Here is a 25,171-nt window from a genome sequence, read left to right as displayed (position 1 = left end):
ATTTTAATAAGGGGGAAAATGCAGTAGATAATATGTGATCTATAGATGATAGACATTTTGTATGAACTATCTTATTTTGGTGAAAATAAATATTTGAGGTTTATTTATTATATTCAGAGAATTTAACGTAATTTTAAATTTAATTTTTTTAAATTTTAAAAGTTGTATTTTTTACCTACTTTAATATATCAAACAGTATTCTCTAGACTGTTTTGTGAGGTTCATTTATTCGCTTGAACACACATGTAATATAGTGGTTATGTTTAAAAAGAACTTTCACATACAGGGTTTGCTCAGAAAGTCATGTTTTTGGGTCAGAACTTAATTGCAAGATCAATATTCTTAAAAATAGGCTCCTCCTGTGTTGGCACATTGATTCCAGCACGTTTTCCAGGAATAAAATGCTCCCAGTATTAAAGTATATTATTCCTCTAGAATGTCTGGACCCCTTCAGTTTTTTCGAAATTCATTCCTTTTAGGAGTGGAAACAAAAAGAAATCAGGGGAGTTGCATCCGTATTGTGCATAGGCTGGGAATTTTTGGCACTCATGCTTTGACGCTGGATATTGTGATTGTGCTTCCAGTTCTTTACAATGTCTTCAGGACACATTGTATCCTGCGTTTCGTCATACCATATGTTCAAATTGTTCAATGATTTACAAGATTATGGAATGTTTTATAAATATGATAGTAAATGGACACTCAGATCGTCAGCCTATGTTTGGAAGTTCTTTTGTTAGCATCACATTGTCTTGTGTAGTGCTCATCGATGGCCATCCAGAGTGGGCATTGTCTTTAATTTTATCCCAGGCTTCCAAAAAGACTGTGTGGCACTGGAACACTTGCCAACCCAACAGGGAATCGTCTTTAAAAGGTGACTTAGATATTGGAACACTCTTTGCTACGGTTTTGCCAAAATTAACACAAAACTTGATTGCTGTTCTTTGGTCTGCTGAGTGCTGCATTTTTATTTGCAAGGAATCAAACATTGACTTCCACAGAAACATACAGTAGCGTAAAATATCAAAATATCACTGACATTCTTTCCAGACAAACTTCCAGATTGTGACATTGTGCTGTGTGACCCAGACTGCATTGTACTCCTTCACGGTACTAAATATAAAGAAATCTATGTACCCTTATTTTCTTTAAGTGATTGTTATATTTTGTGTTGCCTCATTATATCTATGAAAAAGTTACTAATTTTTAACTGAAGCATAATCTGTTGTATTAGTTTTGTTTCAAAAAAGTAATACAAATGAAAAATTGACATTTTGAGGCAACATTACAGTAAAAAAAACTTGTGGCGTCTGCCATTTTTATTTTGTTGTCCGGTGATTGGGCTAGTAGCCACTTAGTTACAGCTGGTCTTGTCGTCTGTGAAATCTAGTTTTTTAAACCTTTTTCTAGATGCTTCTTTTACACTTACCTGTCTCTACTTGATTGTTGCTAGGATTGCTAGTTATTCTGATGAGCTTTGCTAGCTCGTGCTCCACTCCCAACTTCCATAAGGTGGAGACGTACGGCTAGCAGTGGACGGAGTCGTTTATTTCATCAAAGCTGGGTGCCCACTCCCTCCACAAACCGGCACAGTGTTAGTGATCCTTAATATCGTTACCTGCCTTCCTAAAAGGTCCACGAACCTCTTAATTTAGTTGAAACAGGGCCCAGTCCTAAATTCAATGGACGCAACAGTTAAATATCCTTGGAAACTCCATCAGTCAAGGGTTTCATAAACAACATCTGCATAAAATTGGTTTTTTAGATATTTAATTTTGATTTAGTTCTAAATAGACTTGAAACCATGAGGATACAAATAACGCCCCAAACTAGGTTTTCCATAAATCTCTGGCAGTATGGAAATGGTTCTATTTATTTTACCTGGAAAACTTTCCGTAACCAAATGTTGCACTTGATTTGCGACAAATGTTATTCTTAATAATGATGTTGTTTAGGTATTCATACGGAGTGTCCAGTCCCGGGAGACATGTTCGTACTCGCCTCTACTTCACTAGCGAGAGCCACTTGCACTCTTTGCTCACCGTGCTACGCTACGGTGGTCTGCTTGATGTACGTATTTATACCTCTTTTGCATCTAATGTTGGTAATGTTTCGGTTTTTAAATAATAAGCATTTTTACGTAGAAAGAGTCACAGATAGATTAGATGTATCCACAACAAGAGTGTTAATGTTTTCATAGTAACATTGTAGTATAGTTCTCGTTTTAGAATAATACCACTAAAAACTTTGAGATATGCACAAGAGTTCAAAATGTTAAATAGGTCTAGCCCACTAATTAAGCCTATAATTACTTAGCCTGTAAGTAATTATAAAAATGTTCACCTTTACTTTTTTCTATATACTATGCATATTTATACAGAACCACTGCCTATCATTGTTGAGAAGTACTTCATTTTCATATAGTTGATATTTTTTGCTCTTTTCTTGTATCCACAGCATTACAACTAATTTATTTTCAACTGTAAATGAGGTGTAACGCATAACTTCGGATTACTTTTGTATGTTGAATGTTTGACGCCATAGCATATGTGTATTTCAAAAAGTCAATTTTACTTCCAAGGTGGCAATCTAAATCATTTTAAAGTACATGCATTTATAACCAAATAATGGTAGTTTTATTAACTATTTACAGGTTGAAGGCTGTGAAAAGTTTCTTACATCTACTCAAAGAAATTTTAGTAAAATCAGGTGATTGACTACTTTGTTTTCTTCATAGATATAGGTTCATCATATACCAGCACGGTACCATCAAAGTAGTACTGTCACTTATAATGTTCCCTTGCCATAAACTCCTTACAAAATGTCGTCAATTACTGGTCACAGAATTAGAATTATAAAGATTTATTCAATATCGTCAGGATGAACTAACTTTATGAAGGTACAGGGAGAACAAACTGAATTGGACTATACAGTTACACAAACATCAACCCTGTGAGTTTCTGTGATGTCTGTTGAACAGCCAGGATGTGATGTTTGATGTTTGTCTGTGATGTATAGGTGAGCAACGATGAACAGTGGCGTAGGGCTATGGAGTACGTTTCCATGGTTTCTGAGCTAAACTACATGTCACAAGTGGTCGTTATGCTTTATGAAGATCCAACAAAGGACCCATTCTCAGAAGAAAGGTAAAAGTTACCATGAAGTTTAAATTTACTTGTGGATTATTCAAAACTGTTAATATAGTCGTAAATTATTATTTTAAATATAGCATTGGTGTTAGTGATTTACGAGAAAGTTTTCACACAGTAAAATATGTCAAACTTATAAACTTTAATGTCTGTCCTGTTATATTTTATAACCAAGCTGTATATTTTTGATGTTAAGCGTAATGAAGGAATTAAATTTTAATTTCTTGATTCTTAAAAATGATTTTTCAACAAATGTTGATGTAGAATTTGTTGGCAGAAGATTGATTTCCACAGCAAGGTTGAAATATCCCAAGATTTCAACTATATAACGCAATGTTTCGATGTGGTGTAGATCAAAACATGTAGATTATAGTAAGTTTCTAATTTAATTTAACTTCCAGCTTACAAGGGATCCTTTTGATTATCTATAACCCTCTAAGTGGCAAGCGCCGTCTGAGACGTATGATTCACGCCGCCGCGAAGTGGCAAGCGCCGTCACAGCCATCGCTTCACATTTAAGGCCGTTGCTCCGCAACCGTCCATTATTTTTAGGCCTAGTTTGAACTATCGTATTCTCCATGAAATTTCCTATAGATATCATATAGTATAGTGTGTATTCATGTTACTAATGTTTGCTGGCTTAAATGATTCCGACGGTTTTTGTTTGACCTGGCGGCAGACGAGGGAGCAGCTGTCTACTCGTCTCGTCACTGTTTTGTTTGGTGACTGCGTACTGTTATTGTCAGTATATTATTGTTTATCGCGTTTGTGTTACCGGTAAATGTTTAGGTTATTCGTTCGTCATGGAAAATGTTGGGGTACTTTGGGATTATACCAACTACACCAGTATGAGGAACACAAACAAATAAATTTATAGAAAAAAAAAAACATTATAGAACGAAAAAGCAACTCTTCAATTACAAACTTACAATGATTATTAATTGTTAATGGGTTTCCTGTGACGCCCAGAAAGCAGCAATATCAAGGATGAGTGAGTCTAGTGGATTTCCGCCTTCAGCAGCAATTGCCGACCGCAACGCATATTTTAGATGTAGGCAATTAGTCATGATCTTGTAAAAAACGAATGGCCCCCTCTTCGCTCCTCGGTAAATCCCAAATTTTCATTGTGTCACCCATCACTAATCTATTACACACACAGTAAAACACGGAAGTACAACAAAGCGACACACTCGACAGACACTTCGGCACGAAAAGTACAAGAATGCGGCGCACCAGCTGAACGGGCGGCGAGAATCTGTAGTCACGTTATCTACTAGATCGCTCGACTTTGACCTCTGTCTGAGGATGGGGAGGGGTTTGCGATAAGACAATTTTTGTTTTATATTTACGAAATATACTGTGCTATGACAAACTAAGCCACTATTATACTATTATAGGCCCTACACTACTGGGAGGAAAAGACAAGCCCCTTCTAGTGACTCAGGAGTAAAAAAACCAGTTTATACATAGATTTAGTTTTTCCCATCTAACTTTTTTGTTCTTGTAAATAGAAAAAAATGTATAAGAAGTAATTTGTTTAAAATAAAATTGTGTATATTCTGTGAATTTGACATTATTTTGTAGCTCGAGTAGTTTCAAAGTGATGGACAGTAGAACTTAAAAATTATTTTTTCTAAAAAAAATTTTTTTTACACATCTACAATGATATTAATCTGAAAATAATGGTAAGGCACCAAATATTATATTTATTCTTATTCTATAGTTCATAAGGAAAACAAAAATATATAATGTTGTTAGGTTATCACTTAGATAATATTTTCTAAAAATAAGTTTAACGATCACGGCAATTTGCCCCAAAAACGGCCTGCCACTGAGACCACAAATGACCGCCACTTATAGGGTTAAAGAAGTAAAAATCATCATCATCATCCTTAGTATTGTGTGACACAGGTTTTAGCATTTTACCAAGTTGGTTCAGGACACATCTGTCTGTATGCATTTTTTACCCATTTCTCTTTTTTTATAGTATTTTTTCATATCTCTGTCCTCATCAGTATACAACTTACTCCTTAACCTATTTATCCCTTGGTATTGCTCTTGGTCTTCTCTCCTATACATTTTGCTCAACACTATATCACCCTCCATCATTACAGCCCGTGGTTATATTGTGATGTCACCAGCATGCTATCTGCGTTCAGAGAAAAATAAAAGGGTCTTAAATGTTGTATTAATCGGCACACATTTTATCATGTTTAGTTTGTTAATCTCACCAGTTTTTCTGTTATGATGTAAGTAACTTAGTTTGGTTCCAGGTTAGTAATACCAACCATATTTGTACTGCTAGCAAAACTCTTTGCTGGAAGTGTGTTGCCATCGTACGAGGTGCGACAATAAAGTAATGAGACTGATGTGAAAAAAATTGTGCTTATCGTTATAGTCAAGTTTAGTTGTCTCCTTTAAAGTAGTTCCCTCCTTATTGCACACACTTTTTCCAGTGCTTCTGCCAATGATGGTAACATTTCTGGAACTCATCTTCTGTAATATCCTCCAAAACCCTTGTCACAGCTTTTTGGACAGCTTGTGTTGTTTTTAAAATGGTGTCCCTTCACTGCCATATTGACTCTTGAAATAGAAAAAAGTCGCACGGAGCGATATCTGGTGAATAAGGTGGCTGTGGTAGTACTGAAATTTGTTTTTAGGTTAAAAATTGCACAATATGGGATGGGGCATTATCGTGATGCAGAATCCAATTATCAGCAATGTTGGCACGGACACGGAAGAACTCTGTTACAAAGTTATTACTAGACAAACCATTTATCGATTGATGTTCAGTTCTTCTTCAATCATTTTCACGGACAATCTTCGATCAGATCGTACGAGTTCACGCACCCTGGTCAAGTTGACATCCGTCCGTCAGGTTGATGGTCATTCACTGCGGTCTTCATCTTCCAAATTCGGTCTGCCTTACTAAATTCTCTATGCCAATGAAAAACTTGACATAAACTCCTCTCCAAAAGCCTTTCTGGAACTTACCATAAGTTTTCATTGTGTATTCACCCAATGTAACGCAAAAAGAAATGGCATTCCATTGCGCAATATTATGCGGTTCCATTTCCGTGACGAGAGACACAAACATGTGTTAACTTATTACAGTACAACTCAAAACTGAGCAGTTACATCGATGTGCCGCTTGGACTAGAAGCAGCTTATAGATCAAGGTTAAAGATATTGTATCTATGCAAGCATGCAGGGTTGCCACATCTTGCAAAGAAAATCAGTCTCATTACTTTATTATCGGACCTTGTACACTTGCAATTCGATTAAAATTAAAGAATTGCTTTGTTAAAGTGTAATTTATTAATTCTCGGTAATAGTAATTGATTAATTGCTGTTATCAGGATCTGAGTTTAACTTATGTAAAGTTGTGTTGTGTGCGGCTGTAACAGATTCCATGTGGAACTCCACTTCAGCCCCGGAGTGAACTGTTGCGTGCAGAAGAACCTGCCCCCTGGGCCTGGATTCCGTCCCCACAGCCGCAATAACCAAAGCAAGCAGCATCTTAGTCGCATCGATCAAGAGGACACCACTCCAGATGATACCCCAGTCCAGTCGGTTAGTCCTATTTCTTAGCATCCGTCTATAGTTTGTTCTCAGACTCTTCAAACTTAATACACACATTATTTTCTGTACAATACATCATTTACCACATTTGAACGAGATCTTTTCAGACAACACAGTACGAGTTAGTTTACCCAAAACAATGGGCTTTATGATATCAACACTGAATAAAGTTGGTTTCTTGTGCTCTTCTATGTTTTTGATAAAAATCTACAATAAAATAAATAACACGGAGTATGGTCTACCCAGTAAACTTCGTCTAAGTTGAACAACCTGTGTCATTTCTAATAATGCACTTGCAAAGACATGAACTATTCCCCATGTGACCAATGAAAAAAAAGTAATTAGATTTGTGTGCCATCAAAATGTTCCTTCCTACAACAAAGTTGTTGGGTACTTTTGAACTAACAGGTCAGAAAGGAAGAAACCGCTTTAAATTTTGTTAGTTGTCACAAATTTTGGGTTGAGCTAACTGTACAATCGTTATTATTCACTTATACAGAATGCATGCTGATTTCAGTAAACTCTTAGTGTAATTACACAGTTTTAAAATACATAGCTAAAGTTTCATTATAGCACAGTTGTTTAAATAATGTATTATAATAAATTAAGGATGACGACCAGATCACTTCACTGGTCTCACAAGAAACCAGATTTTCTTGGGAGACCTGTAATATAAGTGGTGGGGGAGGGGGAGGAGACGTGAGAAAAGTGACTGTCAGACTGTCCAGTGGATATGCAACAAAAAGCTGACTTTTTCACTATTTCCAGTCACAAAATTGAGTTTTAAAGTTAAAAATAAATAAACACTGGAAAACTTATGTCCTTTATTAATGACACAAAAAAAGCGTTAATGGTTTAAGCGTGACCACAAGGCTGGAGAAGTTATACTATTTAATACGAGGGTTACAACTAGATCATCTTTCATGGAATTAACTGGAAAACGTTGACCTGTTCAAAGTTTTATCTCCCACTCTTCATATATTTAAATTGCCCAATAGGAAATTGACACAACTTACAGAATCATAATGTAACTTGTCATGTATGTAGGAACAAGCACTGTAACTACTTGTAGTGCGGCAATCTACAGCAAGTTCGACCTAATATTGTTGTCCACTGTCGGCTGACTTTTTTTTCTCTCTCTTAAGACAAGAAGCTTATAAATTTTTCTAGTACTATAAGGACCTTTGCGCTGCTTCTGGAATGACAGGATATTCTGGGTGGGTAAAGTTGGGGTAGTGACCGCCTCCTATCGAGATCCATGAGGAAGAATTTAGGGCACTTAGGTCATGACATTTAGAAGTGGAGACCAGCCTCTCCAGTGAAAGCAGGCAGAGGGTGGCACATCCTTATGTTGAGGCTAACAAACACCTCTGAGGTTAGGGAACGAACCCCACCAACTCCAACAGTCATCTCGTAGACTAGACCAATCGAATTACCCTTGCACCCCAGAATCTCAACATTTCGGTTAATGATGTGCCGCTCCTGGAAATCCATACGGTTGCCCAGATTTAAGTGACACATTGGATTTTGCTATGCCCAGTGATAGGTTCAACTGGAAGGTATAAACCAGCCAGAAGTGATCCCTGCTGAGTAGTCGACTGTCTTATTGGCTGACTAACACAGTGTTACTTAACAGTAATAAATAAAAAATACAAGTAAAAAAGAAGAACAAAGTTTGTAAATACATAAATCATTATTAGTATACCCATCAAAGCTATTAAGCACATATCACATATATACGAGAATGGGCTGTTCATCCATTATAAAGGAACTCATTCCCAGATGTTGACCACCTGGGCAAAAATTGTGATGGGAGAAGTGGGATTGGAGTAGGTCTAGCAAATGATCTACACAGAATGTCCCAAAAATTAGTGTCAAGCAAAAGTCCAGAGGTAGAGTACCCCTATAGGTAGCTAAATAACCTAAAACATGCAATGCTGTTATTTATCTTTTTAGAGTTATCACAGTTTTTAGTGTTTTTTTAACTTAACTCTAACTTTTGTAACATTCTTGATTATAGCAACTTGATAATTGTCTGATTTTTTTCAATATTACCTGGAGAGAAAATGTTGCTGACACATTATAATTTGTTACCGTATGATTAAGCCTTAGGGTAAAAAAACTTATCTGAATGTAAAAAAACCTGTAATCCCGAACGATTCCAAAATTGTTAAGGTAGTTTGAACATTAAATGTGTATAACACTTTATGTGCGTATCAGACATAATTTTAAATATAAGTAAAATTACTCTGCAAATATTATAGAGCTTGCGCATCACATCTCAGATTCTGCTCAAAACTCACACAGCAAAAAATTAAGTTCTTCAGGGAAAATAGAATATAAATGTAATAAATCAGTTATTACTGTTAGTGTAAATGTTTTGTAAGTCAAAAATACAAAAATGATCAAAGTGACAACATTTGTGCTCAATGCAGCTTCTAGTGTCTAAAAATTGTTTCTTGTGTACACTTATTCTTTGTAGTAACTTCACAAAAAAATTGATGGGTTCAACTCAACTATCCAACCCAGTTGGATCATTCTTCCAACTTCATATCAGATTGACAACTCCGCTTGCTCCTTTCCCAGTCAGAAGATTCAAAATCAGTGAACATTTTCGTACACACCATTATCTTATTTTAAGTTTTTACTGTGGCACAGTGCAAATATCAACTATGTACTTTTTATAGTGTGATAATTGGGTGACCCTTGAGTTGTAACCTTCTATTTTACCCAGAAGCCAGTTAAGTTCCCACTGGAGTACAACTTCCTTTCCTAAACTGTTCCAGGACTCTTCTGGGGGCTCTGACGGTTCTCCGTTTCTCATCAAGAGACCCGTGGCATTTACAGAATGCAGAAGAACATTGGTCTCTGAACCTATCCCCATCAGGTAAGATGTTCAAGTACTTCTCAGTGGTTTATAAAGTAACTTAAATCAAATAAAGTAATTTTTATTGTTACATTCAGAGCTGCTTGCACCTTTCAAGACAAGCATGTGTCTGTAACAAAAATGTAAACCAAAAGACTCCTAATTCATTTAACTCAAAAAACAGTTAACTTTTTGTCACTTACCTTAAATGCAAAATTTAGGAGTAATACACACAAGTTGAGACTAAATAAGTTTTGGTTATTCACAGTGTTCATTAAATGTTAAAGAAGCTTAGAAGTAAGTTAAAAGATGCACAAGTACAGGCAAATGTTGTCGATTATTAGAAAATCGTGTTAAATTTTCAGTTTAGTTATCATTATATTTATTGTCCTCTACAAATTTTCCAATTACAGTTTTCATATCTTATGAATAACTCTAGCTTTGTTGTCTAATACTTTTTTGTTACTATACTCTGTACAGCCTGTCTTGGCTCTTGAAAAATTGTAGATCCTTAGCAGGCCACCAAAACCCAAATTACACGGTTACTGTAAGTCATCAACTGGTACCATGGTGTACTGAAACTACTTTTGAAACTTTTTAACATATTGTAATAGAAATATGTTGTGACCATGGAAAATTACATACATAGAGAGCCTAAAACAGCATACGTGCCATATGTTAAATTGGCAGAATGATGATTTATGTAACCATATACTATTAAATGTCATATTAACTATTTATTAATATAATAGACTTGATCTTATTTTCTTTGTTGGTATGAAGATTAATTAGGTAATAAATTTAATTGAATTATAAGAATTGACTAAACCAGACAATCACATTTCGAACATAATTAATGAATAAATTAATTAAACCCATTAGGGTTGTAAGTAAGCAGGTGAGAGCACTTCGGCCGATGAGAGTCCCTAAGCAGAATATATATTCTCTCTCCTATATTCATCTCACGTTAAAAATCTACTATAGTCTGAATTTATCAATTTTATTAATTTATATTATATATATTATATTTTATTGACATATGTGGGATAAATTAATTTTCATTAGTACATTTGACTTTAAAATAAAATGGCCAACTCCATAAAATAATAAATAATAAAGTACTGTAGGTGAAACATTAAGTATTCTTTGGTTTAATATGTATTTGATCCACTTCTAGGATAACATTCCTAAAATGTAAAAATGAAAATAGAAATTAAAACTAACCATTTAATCCTGTATGGTTCTCATTACATGAATTACATTCCACGATAAACTATGAAGATTATATTTTAATTTAATAAATCTTGCTTTCAAATTCATGTAAGTTATATCAATTTATAATATTTGTAAAAATAATTCAAATAAATTTAAACAGTCAGTAGGAACATAAATAAGAAATAATGGAGGACAAAATTGTTATGTAATTAATTAACACCCATACATTGTGGTTAAGTATTAGGAAACAACTCTGATTTTGTAATACTTCTCTGTCTTCAAATTTCTATATCATAATGGAGATAAAAGATATATAGCTACAGATCATATTACCTTAATCCTCCTTAATCTCATAGCTGTTTAACTTTTCCCCCAAGAAATATTAATTTACAATCTATGGTTCAGCCAGCATTGTATTTTGTTTAATTTTGATGTTAATTAATTTATAAAAATTGTAACTACTGTTGCCGTAACTATTGTTTGGCTAAGAAGGTAAATTCAGCTAAAAGTGATTGGATGAAAATTTTCAACGGCTGGCTGGTTCAGCAGGAGTGGAAATGGAGGCTCGGATATGGAGGCCAAGTTTATCCGGCCTCTGCCATCCGATGAGGAGAAACACAATCTCTCCACGAGTGTGCAGCACTCTGTCGCAGGTGCCTCGGAGAACGAGCCTCGTTCTCGTAGCTTTGACCAGACCTTGGCTTCAGAGAAAGCAGAGTGCTGTACGGGTATGTCCGTCACTATCATCACCACATTTTATAACACTTTCTGTGATCAAGCCATTCTCTTGTAAGCTCTTCAAATCACTTGCACACCAGAGGATACTGAAGAGTCTTTTTTTCTGTTAGATTTTATTACTTATTAATATTGCTTTCACTAGTGGTTTTCTGGTGGTCCTGCAAGTGTTCAGGTATATCATTGACACCTGTACCTGAATCTAGCCCATCAAAATTCACATACCAGACCAAAATGTTGAATTCGTGACTAAAACTTTTAACATTTTGTTACACGCTAAATTTGTTCTTGGTATAGTAGAGTATAATTAATTCAATTCCACAATAGTTTGGATGCTGTAGTTATGTACTTTTCGGGATTTAAATGCTTTCTCACAAATTTGTATGTATGTAGACACATTATGCAGTATACCACCTAATTATTGGTACATAAAACTAGACTTAACAATCTCATAATTTTTAAAACATGTATAACAAATTGGTGTAAAAAATTTGTTGGGAGGTAATTTAATCTTATTGTCGTGTGGTACCCTCACAAGAATTTCGGGTAGAATATGAATATACTAACAATATTTTGTAAATCTTGACGCATTTTTTGTTTTTCAATTTTAAGTAATGAATAACACTGTTTAACTTATAATTCATAGTTTTCCACCGGAAATATTTCAATCAGGATTTGTTAAGTCTGTTATGTATTATCAGTATAATTATTTAAGACACTTTTTTATTAATGTCAGCTGATTTTATCTTGGCCCTTTTCATTTTCATATTAATTAAACTTCAGATAAAATTGTTTAAATACTAAAAATACAGCCAGTTGTTCAATAATTTCACCATGAGTATAGTGTCATTGTAACTTTTATATAATAGAAGTGAGAGTAGGGTTAATTCAGCACAGTTGGTTTAGCTTATTATAATTATGTATTTATACAAAAACAATAAACCAGATATGATCCACAGAAAATTGTAGCACAGACATGTCATACGCCATGTCAATTGGTTGTGATCACTTAATTGTTTGTAGATGAGATGCCAAAGCTGTACCAAAGCCTAGACTCATTCAACCGAAAGCCAGGTAAACAACGATCTGACGAGTTAATTTTTGTGGGTTTGCCTATTTATTCAGTAGAACAATTTTTATCTCAAAATGACAAGCTTGCAAGTCAAATTAACCTCTGTAAAAAGCTTGATGTCCCGTAGAGAAAATTGTAACATTAGTAAGGAGCTTGCAGTGACGTAATTACGTAGGCAAAAAGTTGTTTGTTTATGCCAGTCTTACGTTTCCAGCAGATAGATTCATTTCCAGGTCACAGACTATTCTGTCATCAGTTTTCTTGACATGAGTTTGTTCAAAGAGGAAAATAGTATTTAATTTGGTTAATAAACGTCTTGTTGTTCTTTTCTGATCTCACAGTGGTGGACATTCAGAGGACGATTTTTTCAAAATATTTCTTGCGACTCTTTCATACACATTTTTATTTCCTTTTATATATTATATGAGTTGTAGCTTAAGTTCATTATTCTGTAGGGTGACAAGCTGAAAATATCCATTTTATTATGCCTATAAGACGTTTGCATTGATTCCGAAGTGACGGGATGGGTAGGGGAATTAGAGCTGCCTCCTACAGAAATCCTGTGGAACAGTTCCAGGTCATCTCAGTCTAAGCTATCCTTACTGAATTAAATAATAGCTTAGACTGAGATTAAATACTTTGGTAGCCTACTATGGCTTCCATTTGTCCATATCAGTTGGGGGGGGGGGGAGGGGGTTGTTCATGATTCTCCCAGGTCTAGGCTTACTGAACAGCCTTTGGCTTTGAGAGAGTTCTAATTATTCCAATCATCATCTTCCGCAGTAAACTAGACGAAGACGTCCCTCCGTACTTCAGTATCTCAACTTGCAGTTAATAACATGTACTGAACATCAATTTCGTGGGCCAGGAGTAATGGCAATGCTAGTTTTTTACTGCTTCTAGAGATGTTCACAGAGACAGGTATAAACCTGTGGAGGACCACTGACAACATTTTACAGAACGGGAAGATTCTCGTGAAAACATGATTACGTTGTCATCAATATCTTTTATAACATTCACCAAAATAATTTTAATCAATCGAGGTTAAGAAGCATCTGATTGTCTTGTTAACAGATCACAACCTTCTTTATCTGTATATTGTTAAAGGTTTTTATTATTTTTTTACCCATTTCCTTTTTTGGTCAGTGTCATCATCACAAGAAGTACTCATGCTCACTTTTCACTTCCTTGTAAAAAAATCAAGCTACCCGACAATTTCTCACCTTCTTTATACCTTGAGATGTTAAAAATGGAAGTAATTAGCAAATAGAAATGTAACCACTACTAAGAGTCTTTTCATAGCCCAAGATCCAACAGTCAGCACACAGAATCGTCTCTTAGAAGCCATGTGTTATTTCCATTCACTGGTGGATATGAGTTCATTGCGTGTTGTGATGATCTTCTAGGAGATTGCATAAACACCACAGTTGTATGAACACTGTTAAAACAGCCATTGTGAGTGTCTCACTAGTTATTTTGTTAGATGACAACCATTGCTCTAAATTGTCTTTATTGTTTTGATTCATGTTCTCATTAATTTTGTTCAGACCATAAGGCAGAGTTAATTTTGCTCTACAAATTTTGAATTATTTTGTAATATAATTTTATAATATGTGGTGTTTATTTACACACCTGTGTAAAACCTCTCAAGAGTTACGTTCTGGTGGTTGAACGTTATTCTTGAAAAAAAAGTTTTATTTAAACAACAGTTGAGTGTTGTATGTTGAATGTCTGCCCACAAAAACACAATTGGTTCTATCACCATCGAACTGAGAGTTAAATTAAAATTTTATGGCATAAAGGTTTAGGAAATCATTTATTACATGTATAATCATAAATTGGAGGGAAACAAGCTCTTTTAATATGCACAGATTCAGCTCCAGTACATTGATACTGTCTTCTTTCTGACATGTTTAATGTTATTCCCTTTACTATGCCTCGATAAACATATTATAGGTATGTTTTAAGCTGTTTTCAGCAGAAGTATCCTGGAATTCCCGCAAATAATGTTATAGCTCTATTGAACCTTAACTCCTAGCGTGATCTCATTTTACAGATGGTGCTAAGGTATAATATCAATACAATTTTTTTGGCACAGTGGCAGACTTACACGTTTATACGGACCTTTTTTATGGATTCCATTCGTGAAGAACAAAACAGAATTTCACACCCTCTTTAACGCACACCATTTGACATTACCACTTAGTCATTCTGTAAATGTGTAAGTGCTTTTGACTGAATCTGCATAATTGTGTCTGTTATATCTCTTTGGTAGTCAAATAAATGCCCATGTCACTGCCTTGCCATATTGTAACAAGAGAATTACATATTGGAACAACTAGTAACCATTTTGTGTTAATTTCTAAGCATTATTAACCCTTCCCACGCTGTACACGGATATATCAGAATGGCATACTTTGACTAAAATGCCAAAATACAGTTAAATCAGATATAGATTATGTCTCTTGGGAGAGGTTTTTAGATCACAAAAGGCCTTTGAAATGCCCGGTGCATGCTCTGTGCTTATTGTGGTTGCCAAGGAAGTATTTATAAACGACCTTCACTCAGCGGCAGGGAGATGGGAGCGCCCTTTGTCTCACTCTGACTGCCTGCTCGTCAGTTCTGCGTCTCCTACAGAGCCATAACCAAACATATCCGTGGTGTGCAGTACTGCTTCATTCTGTCATTGCTTTGTACACACTAAGTGAAATTACTTAAAGCTCCAAATGCCACTCATTAACTTGTCATTAAATATCAAGAAAAATGAGATATCTTGTAAGTTCTTGAATAGCGTATTATTTATATCTAATTCGTCATTAAGAAGGGGCTTTCCAAACTTTTACGCCCGATCACAAACATTTGCAAAAAATTAAAATATTTCATAGCCAATTTATCAAATTGGCGACTCCTTGAATATAAAAAAAATTACTAAGGTTCTATCATAGTCCTATAGATGAGTACAAATGTGTTTTTAAACATATTTGGTTAACCTGAGAATTTTGTAAAAGCTTGAGATTTATCAAGGTTGGACAGTTATTAAAATTAGTTTTCTTTACAGTACAATAGTGGTTCAAATCAAACATTTTTGAAGACTTGTGGGTAACTGCAGGAAACTAAAAATACTCCTTTTTTAAGAACTCCCTCTATTTCTCCTAAATTCCTCTCACATCATCTGTCTTATTTTGCTTCTCGTTGTCTAGGAGTAATATCTCCAGAAACATGTGCAAACACACATGATTCGCATGTTCATTCAACGCGTGTTCAAATCATCATGGAGAACGCTGTGAACTCCCCTATTACAAATTCAAAGTGTAGAAGCAATAACACCGATAGTTATTCAATTGTCTGTGTACACAATTCTCTTGAACACAATCAAAATTGTCATCAGTGGACTTGTAAATTAATTTTCAATGTTTGTGTCATCGTTTGAAAAACATTTCATCCACCTACTCAATGCGGTTTATTCTTTGTGTCTCTTCTGTATGTATATTTTCATCATATCTTCAGGTAGTAATTATTCAAGTAAAATGAATTTGTTGATGTTAGTTCATTGATGTAAGGGTGACGTTTCAAAATATGACAAAAAACCACAGATCTTTCTCAGAAACGATCTGAGCCATCAGCAAGCTATTGCTGATTGGATGAGAAATTTCCCCTTGATTGTATTCCTGGTAGAATACAGGTGAAAATTCCAGAAGCTTTTTGATTCTATATCATAGTAAAATTAATCTTGACTGATAAAGACAAAGTGTTTAACAAATAAAATGTAAAAGAAATGAAGTTCCAGTAATTTATACTACTAGTGAAGATAATATTTATACTTTTCATCTTACAAAAGATATAATTGATTGGGTATCAGAAGATGAGTGAGGATAATCGTTTTTACTTTTATCCATATCACTTGATCACTAGTAAATTACCAAAGTTGCGAAAAACATTTTATATGTGGTGCTGTACTCTGTCCCTTAGACTATAGTTCGATACCGGCTCTTTAAATAACAACTGGTGAATATAAAAACTTGCTTCTTTGTTTTGCCTGGTAAGGTTTGATACCTTAGGTGAGGCTAAAAATAAACTGATTTTTGTGTGTGTAATATGTTTTTGGAATCTGATTACTAAATTGTATAATTTAATCAGTTTTGAAGCCGACAAAATATTTAGGGTTATCAAGCAATATACATTTTACTGGCGTTAATCGTAGATTTTATATTTAGTTTAGTAAATAATTCTTTTTTAACTGTGATAATGTTGTGCAAGTTGTAAAAAATAGTACAGTTTTAGTATTTGGTACAGTTACTTGATTGGCATGTTTCTGTCCAGGGTGATTTTAAGTCCTCAAAAACTGTAAAATGCCCTTCTGAAATGGGCGTAACATTTAAAATGTGAGATTATTTTTTTCCTTCTTTTTTTGGCGATTGAAAGTCCAGCGGGTGGATTGGGAGGTTGAAGTAAAAATCTTAAATGAGAAGGCAAGGTAATTAAAATGTTTGATCCCTTACTAATTAAAAAAGATGCAGATAGCACAAGGAAATTTGCAGACTATTTCTGGATTTCATGGATCTACTTTATTGTGTACTTTATTTATTCACTTATTTTGAAAGTGTTTTGCCACCTGAGAATTTGCCACCAATAGTTTACCTTAGCTGATACCTAGAAGTTATTTGTAACGAGTCAGATTTTTAACATTGAATATCTAGAAAAGTAATACATGGGTTGACCTCTGGTTTGTGCAAAAATTATCTTTTCCAATAACGTATTGCAGAGGGCATTTTAAAACGTTGGAAATGTCCTTCCCTCGACTAAAAATTTTGTATGTACCACAAATTACGAATCATTGAGCCAGAATATTCCCAAGTTTTTTCTTTTTCTATTCGCAATCATTAAAAAAGTAAGGAATTGGTTTTGTGTCGAGCTATGGATAGACTTGGCAGATTAAAAGCTTGTTTGAGTCAAAACTAATAACAACAATAAAATTCATTCCCATAGACTAATTCTCATACTTAACTAGTATACAAAAATCAATTTAAAACTTTTTAATAAAATGACTTATCTGTACCCAAACGAAAGCTTTGTATAAGAATTGTATTCTTCTAGATTCCAAGGTGAAGTAAACTGATATCCAAACAGCTTTTGAAAAATTTAAAACTGGTGTTTTTAAACGTTTTCATTTTAGCTATCTACTTGTGCGCATATAAAATAAATCACAGATATTTTAGATAGAGTGGTTGGAAATGGGCTTTCACTGTATTATTGGCTTTTTATCATCAGTGCCTTTTTAAGATATCACATAAAGTGAAGGAAACAGAATTTTTGCCATTGTTTAGTGATACAAAAATCAGTAACACTACATTTCGAGATCTGTAATCTGATCTCTTCCGCAGGTAAATAACTAACCTAACACATAATTAAAAACTAGGTTAAAATAAACAAACCGTACCAGAGCGTTTGTAACGCGCGTAAGTCAGGAATCACAACTACCATGTTGTGTGTCAACTTCACTAACTCTAAAACATGCACTTAATAAAAAACTAAACATAACACTAATTATTAAAACTGACCTACAGAATCATCACCGAAAGATGGCGAATCTCAGGAAAAAATCATGTTTCCTTCACAATCCTTCCATCGTCAAAAACAAATTTCACATAAAGTGTTGTGCCCCTCTACATTTACTTATTCTGAAGTCCATAAAAAAGTAGTGCTACATTCCCTAAAGGGTAATTGTAACAAATTCAAGAGTTGAGATGTTTTGTAAGAAGTTTGAAACCACCCTATATGAAAAAATACTAAAGTAATCATATTGTCTGTAACTATTTCTAAGTAGTAGGAAATGGCAATCAGTGACATGGACATGTGACTTAAATTTTGTACATGTATTTTCTCTTTATTTTCTATAATTTTCCATCTGTAGCGTATCTATAGGATTAGTTGTTTTCAGTTTTAATTTTAATTTAGGTAAGAAAGCATGCTACTGCTACAGTCATTTACATTATGGCGGTTTAGTGCTTGACTTCGTTCATGTATGGTACATGCTTTGGTTGAGCTTTTACTCTGGTTTGCTGGATTGTATAATTGGCTTCAATGTTGTACTATTTTATCTCTTGAATACAAATGCTATTGCATTTTATTATTGAGTTATCCCTCTCCTGTTGAATTTTAGTCCATTCTTGTATTTTTTTGTTAGCTTACTTTTAATTTTGGTACTTTGTCCAACGGTTTATTTTCATGAGTAAAATTAGTTTTTGGAGGTTGATTTTTGATAGGGTAGCTCAGCTCTCATTTCTTCTGATATTCAAATGGAACGCAACTAATCTTTCTTGAAAAATTTAAATGATTCCAGTCCGTTGACATGAGACGTGTCATCATAAAATACTGATGTTTACATGTAAAAACCCTGTTACAAATTAGAGAATTATAACTAAATATAAAATATAAATCCCAAATTTATCTGTTTGGAAGTTAAAAGATCAACATTGGGATCAGGCTATTGTAGGAGTGATATTCCATGTAGTTTACTAAAAAGAATACATTTTGTATTTCTATACATATTTCCAGATAATTCTCTTCAATAAGTAAAATTTTATAAAATCATAATATAATTAAAACTTTAAACAATAATAATTCTTTGGGATGCAATGTACCATTGAGTTTGTAAAGGTGATACGGTTTTTTACATGACCTTTGGATATTGCAGTGTAACTAATTTGAAACTATTTATCAATTTCAACTGGTTACAAAATACAATTTTCATTCACAATGTTTAAGGTATTCTGGTTTTATAATGGTATGTTCCTTAGAGTTCAGGCGTTTGGGAAGGAGTGAGTAAATGTATGGCTCAATTAAAACATTCTATTGATGGTAATACTGTACATGACCAAATCAGGTTTACAGATAAATGTTATAACCCTTATACCACAAAAGCTTTTGTAGGGCCGGGAATCTGAAGTTTCTGTTATAATAGTTTGTATGTGATCCAGTCTGTCAAAGCAAATATGTACTACACCTTCTAGCTGATACTGTCATGCAACTTTGAGTATATTCATCTCTTTGGGGAGCAGAGTAGGCTAGTGTAGGGATGGGGAGGGTTGGGGTTTTTCAAACCCTCCCCAACTATTAGAGATGTTGGAAATGTCTTCTCGGAAAACATGACTGATGATGAGTAATTGGTCTGCATTACATATCCTGGTATGATCCTTTTAACTTCCATAAGGACATGACGTCCAAGCTGCTAAAGATATTGTAGATCAAAGGTCAAACTGGGTTTGAGTAAAACATCCAATTCAAGTAAGCCTAGAATTTGTCTTACAGAACTAAATGAAGATGTACCCTCAAAGAGATGTGTTAAATAGAGAAGATAACGAAAGGCAACCCTTTGCAAAAGAAAGAATGTGATTTCTTTATATGCTTGTTATGGAGACAGATATTGGATGGACCCTTTTTATGACCAAGAGCATTAAGCCATGGTTGGTATGGCAGATTTTGCATGGTTATCAGTTGTAGGGTTCTTCTCTACAGAAATCTCAGCTAAAAGTATCTCTGTTTAATTTATTTAAGTGTGTTGTGTTATTCAAAGGTTGACTTAATAATTTGTTATCACAGACAGCTGATTGCAGCACTGGTATTCGTGCTTGAGGGTTTTAACCTAGCTAAAGACAGTGACAATGGTATATTAGATTCAATATGTTTCTTGAGTTTCTTCTTTGCTGAAAGATTACAGCTGAAGTTTTACAAATTCCTCCATTAAGATGAAAAGGTATCCGGAACATATTAAAAGAAGGAAGATCACAAGATATTTAGCCTTTCATAATATGGGATTTGCTTGGCTCTCATATCATCTGTCACAGACTCTTCTCTCTTTGCTTCTTTGTGTTTCTACCATTTAACAGTTAATTCATTTTAATTTAATCACTCACCAGGCTTTCAGTGTATAGTATCAAGACAGTGCCACGACAGATTGTGGTTTAGAATAATCACCAGTTACACCAACACGAGTGATGCAACATGTAAAATATAGATTGCCTTGCAGGACTTCAACATGAACAGGTACGATCATGCCATCACTAGTTTGCAGGATCCATTGCGGGGAATTCACATTTACTGTCACTGCCAAATCCATAAAAACTGTTTATATGCAAATTAGCTTTTGCTAAATAAACAAGAGTGGCTAATAAATTAAATCAGTATCAAGAGCTGAAGTAAACCTTATGTAAGAGTGAAAGAACCAACCAAGTTTGAAAAGTTTTGGTTAATAACAATAAACTGAATCTGTGTGTTAATATAATTTACTGTTATTATAATACATACAAACAATCCTTTGTTTATACTGGTGTTTAAAAAAAATATATAAAATACCTTTGGGAGCATATTCCGGAGCCAAAATAAAACTTTTCTTCCTATTTATAAGTACCACAAATGCTTCCTTTTAGAGCTAAAAGGTTCCCAAAATTAACCCCAAACTTACAGTGGTCAAAACTGATGAAGAAACAAAATTACAAAATTCGTTATACAAGGATATTTTTATGTGCACAATTTGAATATGATTATTATAAAACATCTGAAAAAATCTTACTAGGTGATTTTAAGGAGTTAGTGTTATTGTTGAGGGAAAAATTATGTTAAAAGAACTTAATATTCTTTTTGTTTTATAGTAAAAATAAACAGTTATTCTTTTTATTTTATAGTAAAACTAAACAGTTAATCATATATTTTTATTTATGCAATTAACTGTTACAGAGAAAATCAATATTGAAATTTAAAGCCCCTTTTTTGTGGAATGATTGATTTTTTATTATGTGATTGAAACATTTTGTGGGTTGATTCCGGAGCTCTTTATTTCCAAAAGGAAGCATTTGTAGTCTCATGTTTGTAGGTAGAAAAATGTTGTTTGACTTGAAGAATATGCTCTTGTAAGGTTTTACATGAGTTCAGGAACACTCTGTATAGACTCTGTCGTTTATGCCTTGTGAAACATTATGAATCAACTTTATTTTATATATCTAATAACAAGACTAAATATGTTTGTCAATGAATTTTATGAGACAAAGTTAATAAAGTGTTAGTCATACATAAAAAAATAGAACTGTTATTAAATATTTCTGTATACGAACTATTAAATATGTAATAATAATAAATTAAATATTAACATTGTATTGAAAACAATAATTTTTAGCACAGTATTTTGAATGTTTCCTTTAAAACTTCAATTTAAAAATATGTATATTAATATATAAGTATGATCAGTCCTAGTGGAAAAAATAACACCATGCAAAAAAGTTTTATATACAACGTAAATACCTCAACCAGTATTGACTTAACTATTTTGAAATTTTTTTATATATATTTTTGAGTGTCTGAAACCGCAAAAGAAGACATAGACAATCCATTTAATTATTTTTTAAATTCCAAATACGATTGTTATGAATTTTTACAATTTGATCTCACAGAAAGACTGGATATAATGGCTATCTCAGGAGTTGTTATAGAAATGAAAATTTGGGCTACAGAGAGAGGTCTTATCCTTCGGCAGTCATCTCTGCTAGCGGCAGTCTTTGTCGCAAACGCTCTGGGGGCTGTGGACATGTTGAGATATGTTTAGATGTGTGCACTGACCTGAGTTTCTTGTTGACAGATAAGATTTCATCGTGCTGTGAAGTGTTTTGTTTTGCTAAACTGGTCGGAGAGACCGTGTTTATGGTCATGGGTGTCCCTGGGACCCAGTGTTGACACATTTCTTCACACTTTGCTCAGAACACCACACCAATTGTTACACTCAGCATTACTGTTAGCGTTACATTTTACTTTATTCCAAGTTCAGTGTCCCAGTTGTACAGGACATATAACCAAAGAGTTCCCTCCACTCAGTGGTTTGAGAGGCTCATTTAAAATTAATGGCTCGATTCCAGTCGTGGAGAATCATATGAGAGGTTCAAATTTGTGGATCGTGTAGCAGTTATTGAAAGTCTATAGAGAGCAATAATTTGATACAGAAATGTTTCGTATACTTGGAACTAAAACAGTATTTTTAATGTTTTTGCAGTCTATTTACTGTTAGACAGAAAAATATCTTGTGACAAAATTTAAATTAGGTAACAAGAGTTTTAAAAGGTTATGTGTTACTGCATATGACCATTGCCAATTAAAAATTTCTTTATAAATAATATTAGTGATGGTGTTGGTGTGTGTATGTGTTACACACATATATTTTCGTATGATTCTCCACAATTCAATTTATAATGTTTTGTTGCGATTAAATTCCTGTATCAAACCAAAGAACATTGATAAGGTGGAATTGAAACCTCCTATGCCAAAACAGCTAGCTTGTTGTAATGTAAATGCAAACCATGGAAGTAAATAATTTTTTGAACGTAATGGTAAATACAAGAAGTTCTTTTTAAGACATTTAATTTTTTTTGCATTAATTTTGAGAGCTAAATGACTTGTCCCTGTCAACATTTATAAATAGATAATCATGTTGTTTTATTTTATAATTGATATAAATCAAGTGAGTTATACTTTTCATTTGAGTGATAAAATTTTATAATACTTTTGTATTAACGGTAGAAAATTCTGAACACTTTTTAAACGATATTGTTATTTCTCACACAGCACAGTTTATACTACTATATGTCACACATTTCAGCAAAAATCACTGTTATGAAATAATAGAACCAAAGTAAGTCGACTTGGTTCAAAATTAGGTTTTCAGGGTGCTTTCTGAAAACAATTTATTAAGCTGCAAAATTGATGTACGTTAACCCTGTGGTGTGTTCTAATTTCTAATAGTTAAAAACCTCTCATAAACCATGAGTAGTTAGAAACTTTAGTGATAGCCTGGCTTTTTTTAAACCAAGCTGACGTATAAATACGAGTTACGTCATATGCAGCTAACTATAGGTGACTTTACAAGACTACAGCCAAGTCATAGACAACAACATAGACTAACATATTAACTCAGATAATATATTGGAGTTAGCTAGTTCAGATACAGAGTGTTGTTGGGAGAAGTGTTGAGAACTGTGCCAACACTGGCCTCCCTTTCCCTTGATCCCTCCTCCACTCTGACCCTTTCCCCACCGCCCTTGGCACACCTTGGCATGCTGCATGCTTTTATCTATTTACTACAGCTTAATCCTACTGCCTTGTTTTGTTTTCCAATTACTTAGATTCGTTAATACCATTAGTCAGTATATGTTTAAAATAAAAGAAATATAATAACTATTGTAACGAGTTTTTAATATTATTTTAAAATTAGTATAGTATTTGTTTATTATCTACCACAAAATCAATTAAAAGAAGGTAAAACATTATGAAAATTAGCAAATTGTTAAATTAATAACGATTTTAAGAGCAATATCACGAGAATTAAAAACGTAAATATTATTTTTATATATGTATTTAACTGTAAAATTGTAGTTTAGATTGAATTTATTCCAAAGAGGTTTAACTTTTAATAACAGTCATTCTTCTTTAAAGTGTAAATATTAAAATATATTTACTTGAGAAATAATGGAAAAAAATAATGGAATGAAAAAATAATCATTTGGTTTTTATTTATTCAGCGTTTTATATACATATATAATATAAGTGCCAACAAAATTAATAATTTTTAAAACTTATAAAACTTCATCAGGTTATCTGTATGACAACATTAATCAAATATCTCTTATAGCACATTGTCCTTTTCACTTAATTTTCTTGATCAAAATAAATCAATTAGTAATAACATAAGTGATACATTTGAAGGTTCTCCTGACATCTTCTGATTATCTTGGGATGGTACATCCTTCATTAACCATGTTAATGTGGGTTACCATAAATATATTTTTATCCAAACAGTTATAAAAATATTGATTGATATTTATTAACATGAAGACATATATGAGCTCAAGATGGATACAGGTTTTGTGAAGACAGATCATAAGTGATTTCAAGCCCTTCTTACATACTGTCAAGACAATATTTGCTCAAAACCATAAAAATGTATAACTTAATTTAGGAACACCTATTAATAATCTCATGGAAAAACAATTTGTACATTCAACCTATTTAAAAAATTATAGTACCTTTCTTTCATTTATATTAATACCACAGGGTTTCAAAACGTTGATAACATCTATCCACTTTTCTAACTTTTTTCTAACTGTCTTGGTATGCATGGATATTGCACCATGTATTTAGAAGCCTAAAATCTTAAGCAGAACGTGACAATAATTCTTCAGCCTGTACATGTTGTCTTACACAATACTTGGATGAAGTTTTGGTCCAGAGAACAGGATAATTTCTATGATTGTACATCAAACGTGAAAAAATATCAAATACAAAGTGAGGTGTTAAGAAAAAGTCAGTCATTTAGAATTCAGTGCTTATATATAACTCATTCTCAAGGTTAACAGATCTCAAGGTTTTCATCATCTAAATTTTTCAAGTTCAAAAAAATGAATTAATAATTTGCTTCATTTTTACTGTAGTCATTTAACGAATGAAGTCTAACATCTAAATTAAGTAACTATTAATAATTTTGTATTTCCTATTAAGAAATATAACTGTAGAACA

General features: G+C 33.4%; 1 protein-coding gene across 1 annotated transcript in view; it reads left to right on the top strand.

The window, feature by feature from the left end:
- Positions 1-25,171, top strand: part of LOC124369935 (inositol hexakisphosphate and diphosphoinositol-pentakisphosphate kinase) — a 159,246-nt gene that overhangs the window by 119,594 nt on the left and 14,481 nt on the right. Inside the window, 6 exon segments of the mRNA XM_046828136.1 lie at positions 1,956-2,070; positions 3,019-3,146; positions 6,557-6,722; positions 9,518-9,618; positions 11,362-11,540; positions 12,571-12,621. Coding sequence (XP_046684092.1) covers positions 1,956-2,070; positions 3,019-3,146; positions 6,557-6,722; positions 9,518-9,618; positions 11,362-11,540; positions 12,571-12,621 — 740 coding nt within the window.

The sequence above is a fragment of the Homalodisca vitripennis genome, chromosome X, assembly GCF_021130785.1.
Source record: "Homalodisca vitripennis isolate AUS2020 chromosome X, UT_GWSS_2.1, whole genome shotgun sequence".
In the NCBI taxonomy this organism is placed as follows: domain Eukaryota; kingdom Metazoa; phylum Arthropoda; class Insecta; order Hemiptera; family Cicadellidae; genus Homalodisca; species Homalodisca vitripennis.
Note: the sequence above shows the minus strand (reverse complement) of the source record. Positions and strands in the feature narration are given on the sequence as shown.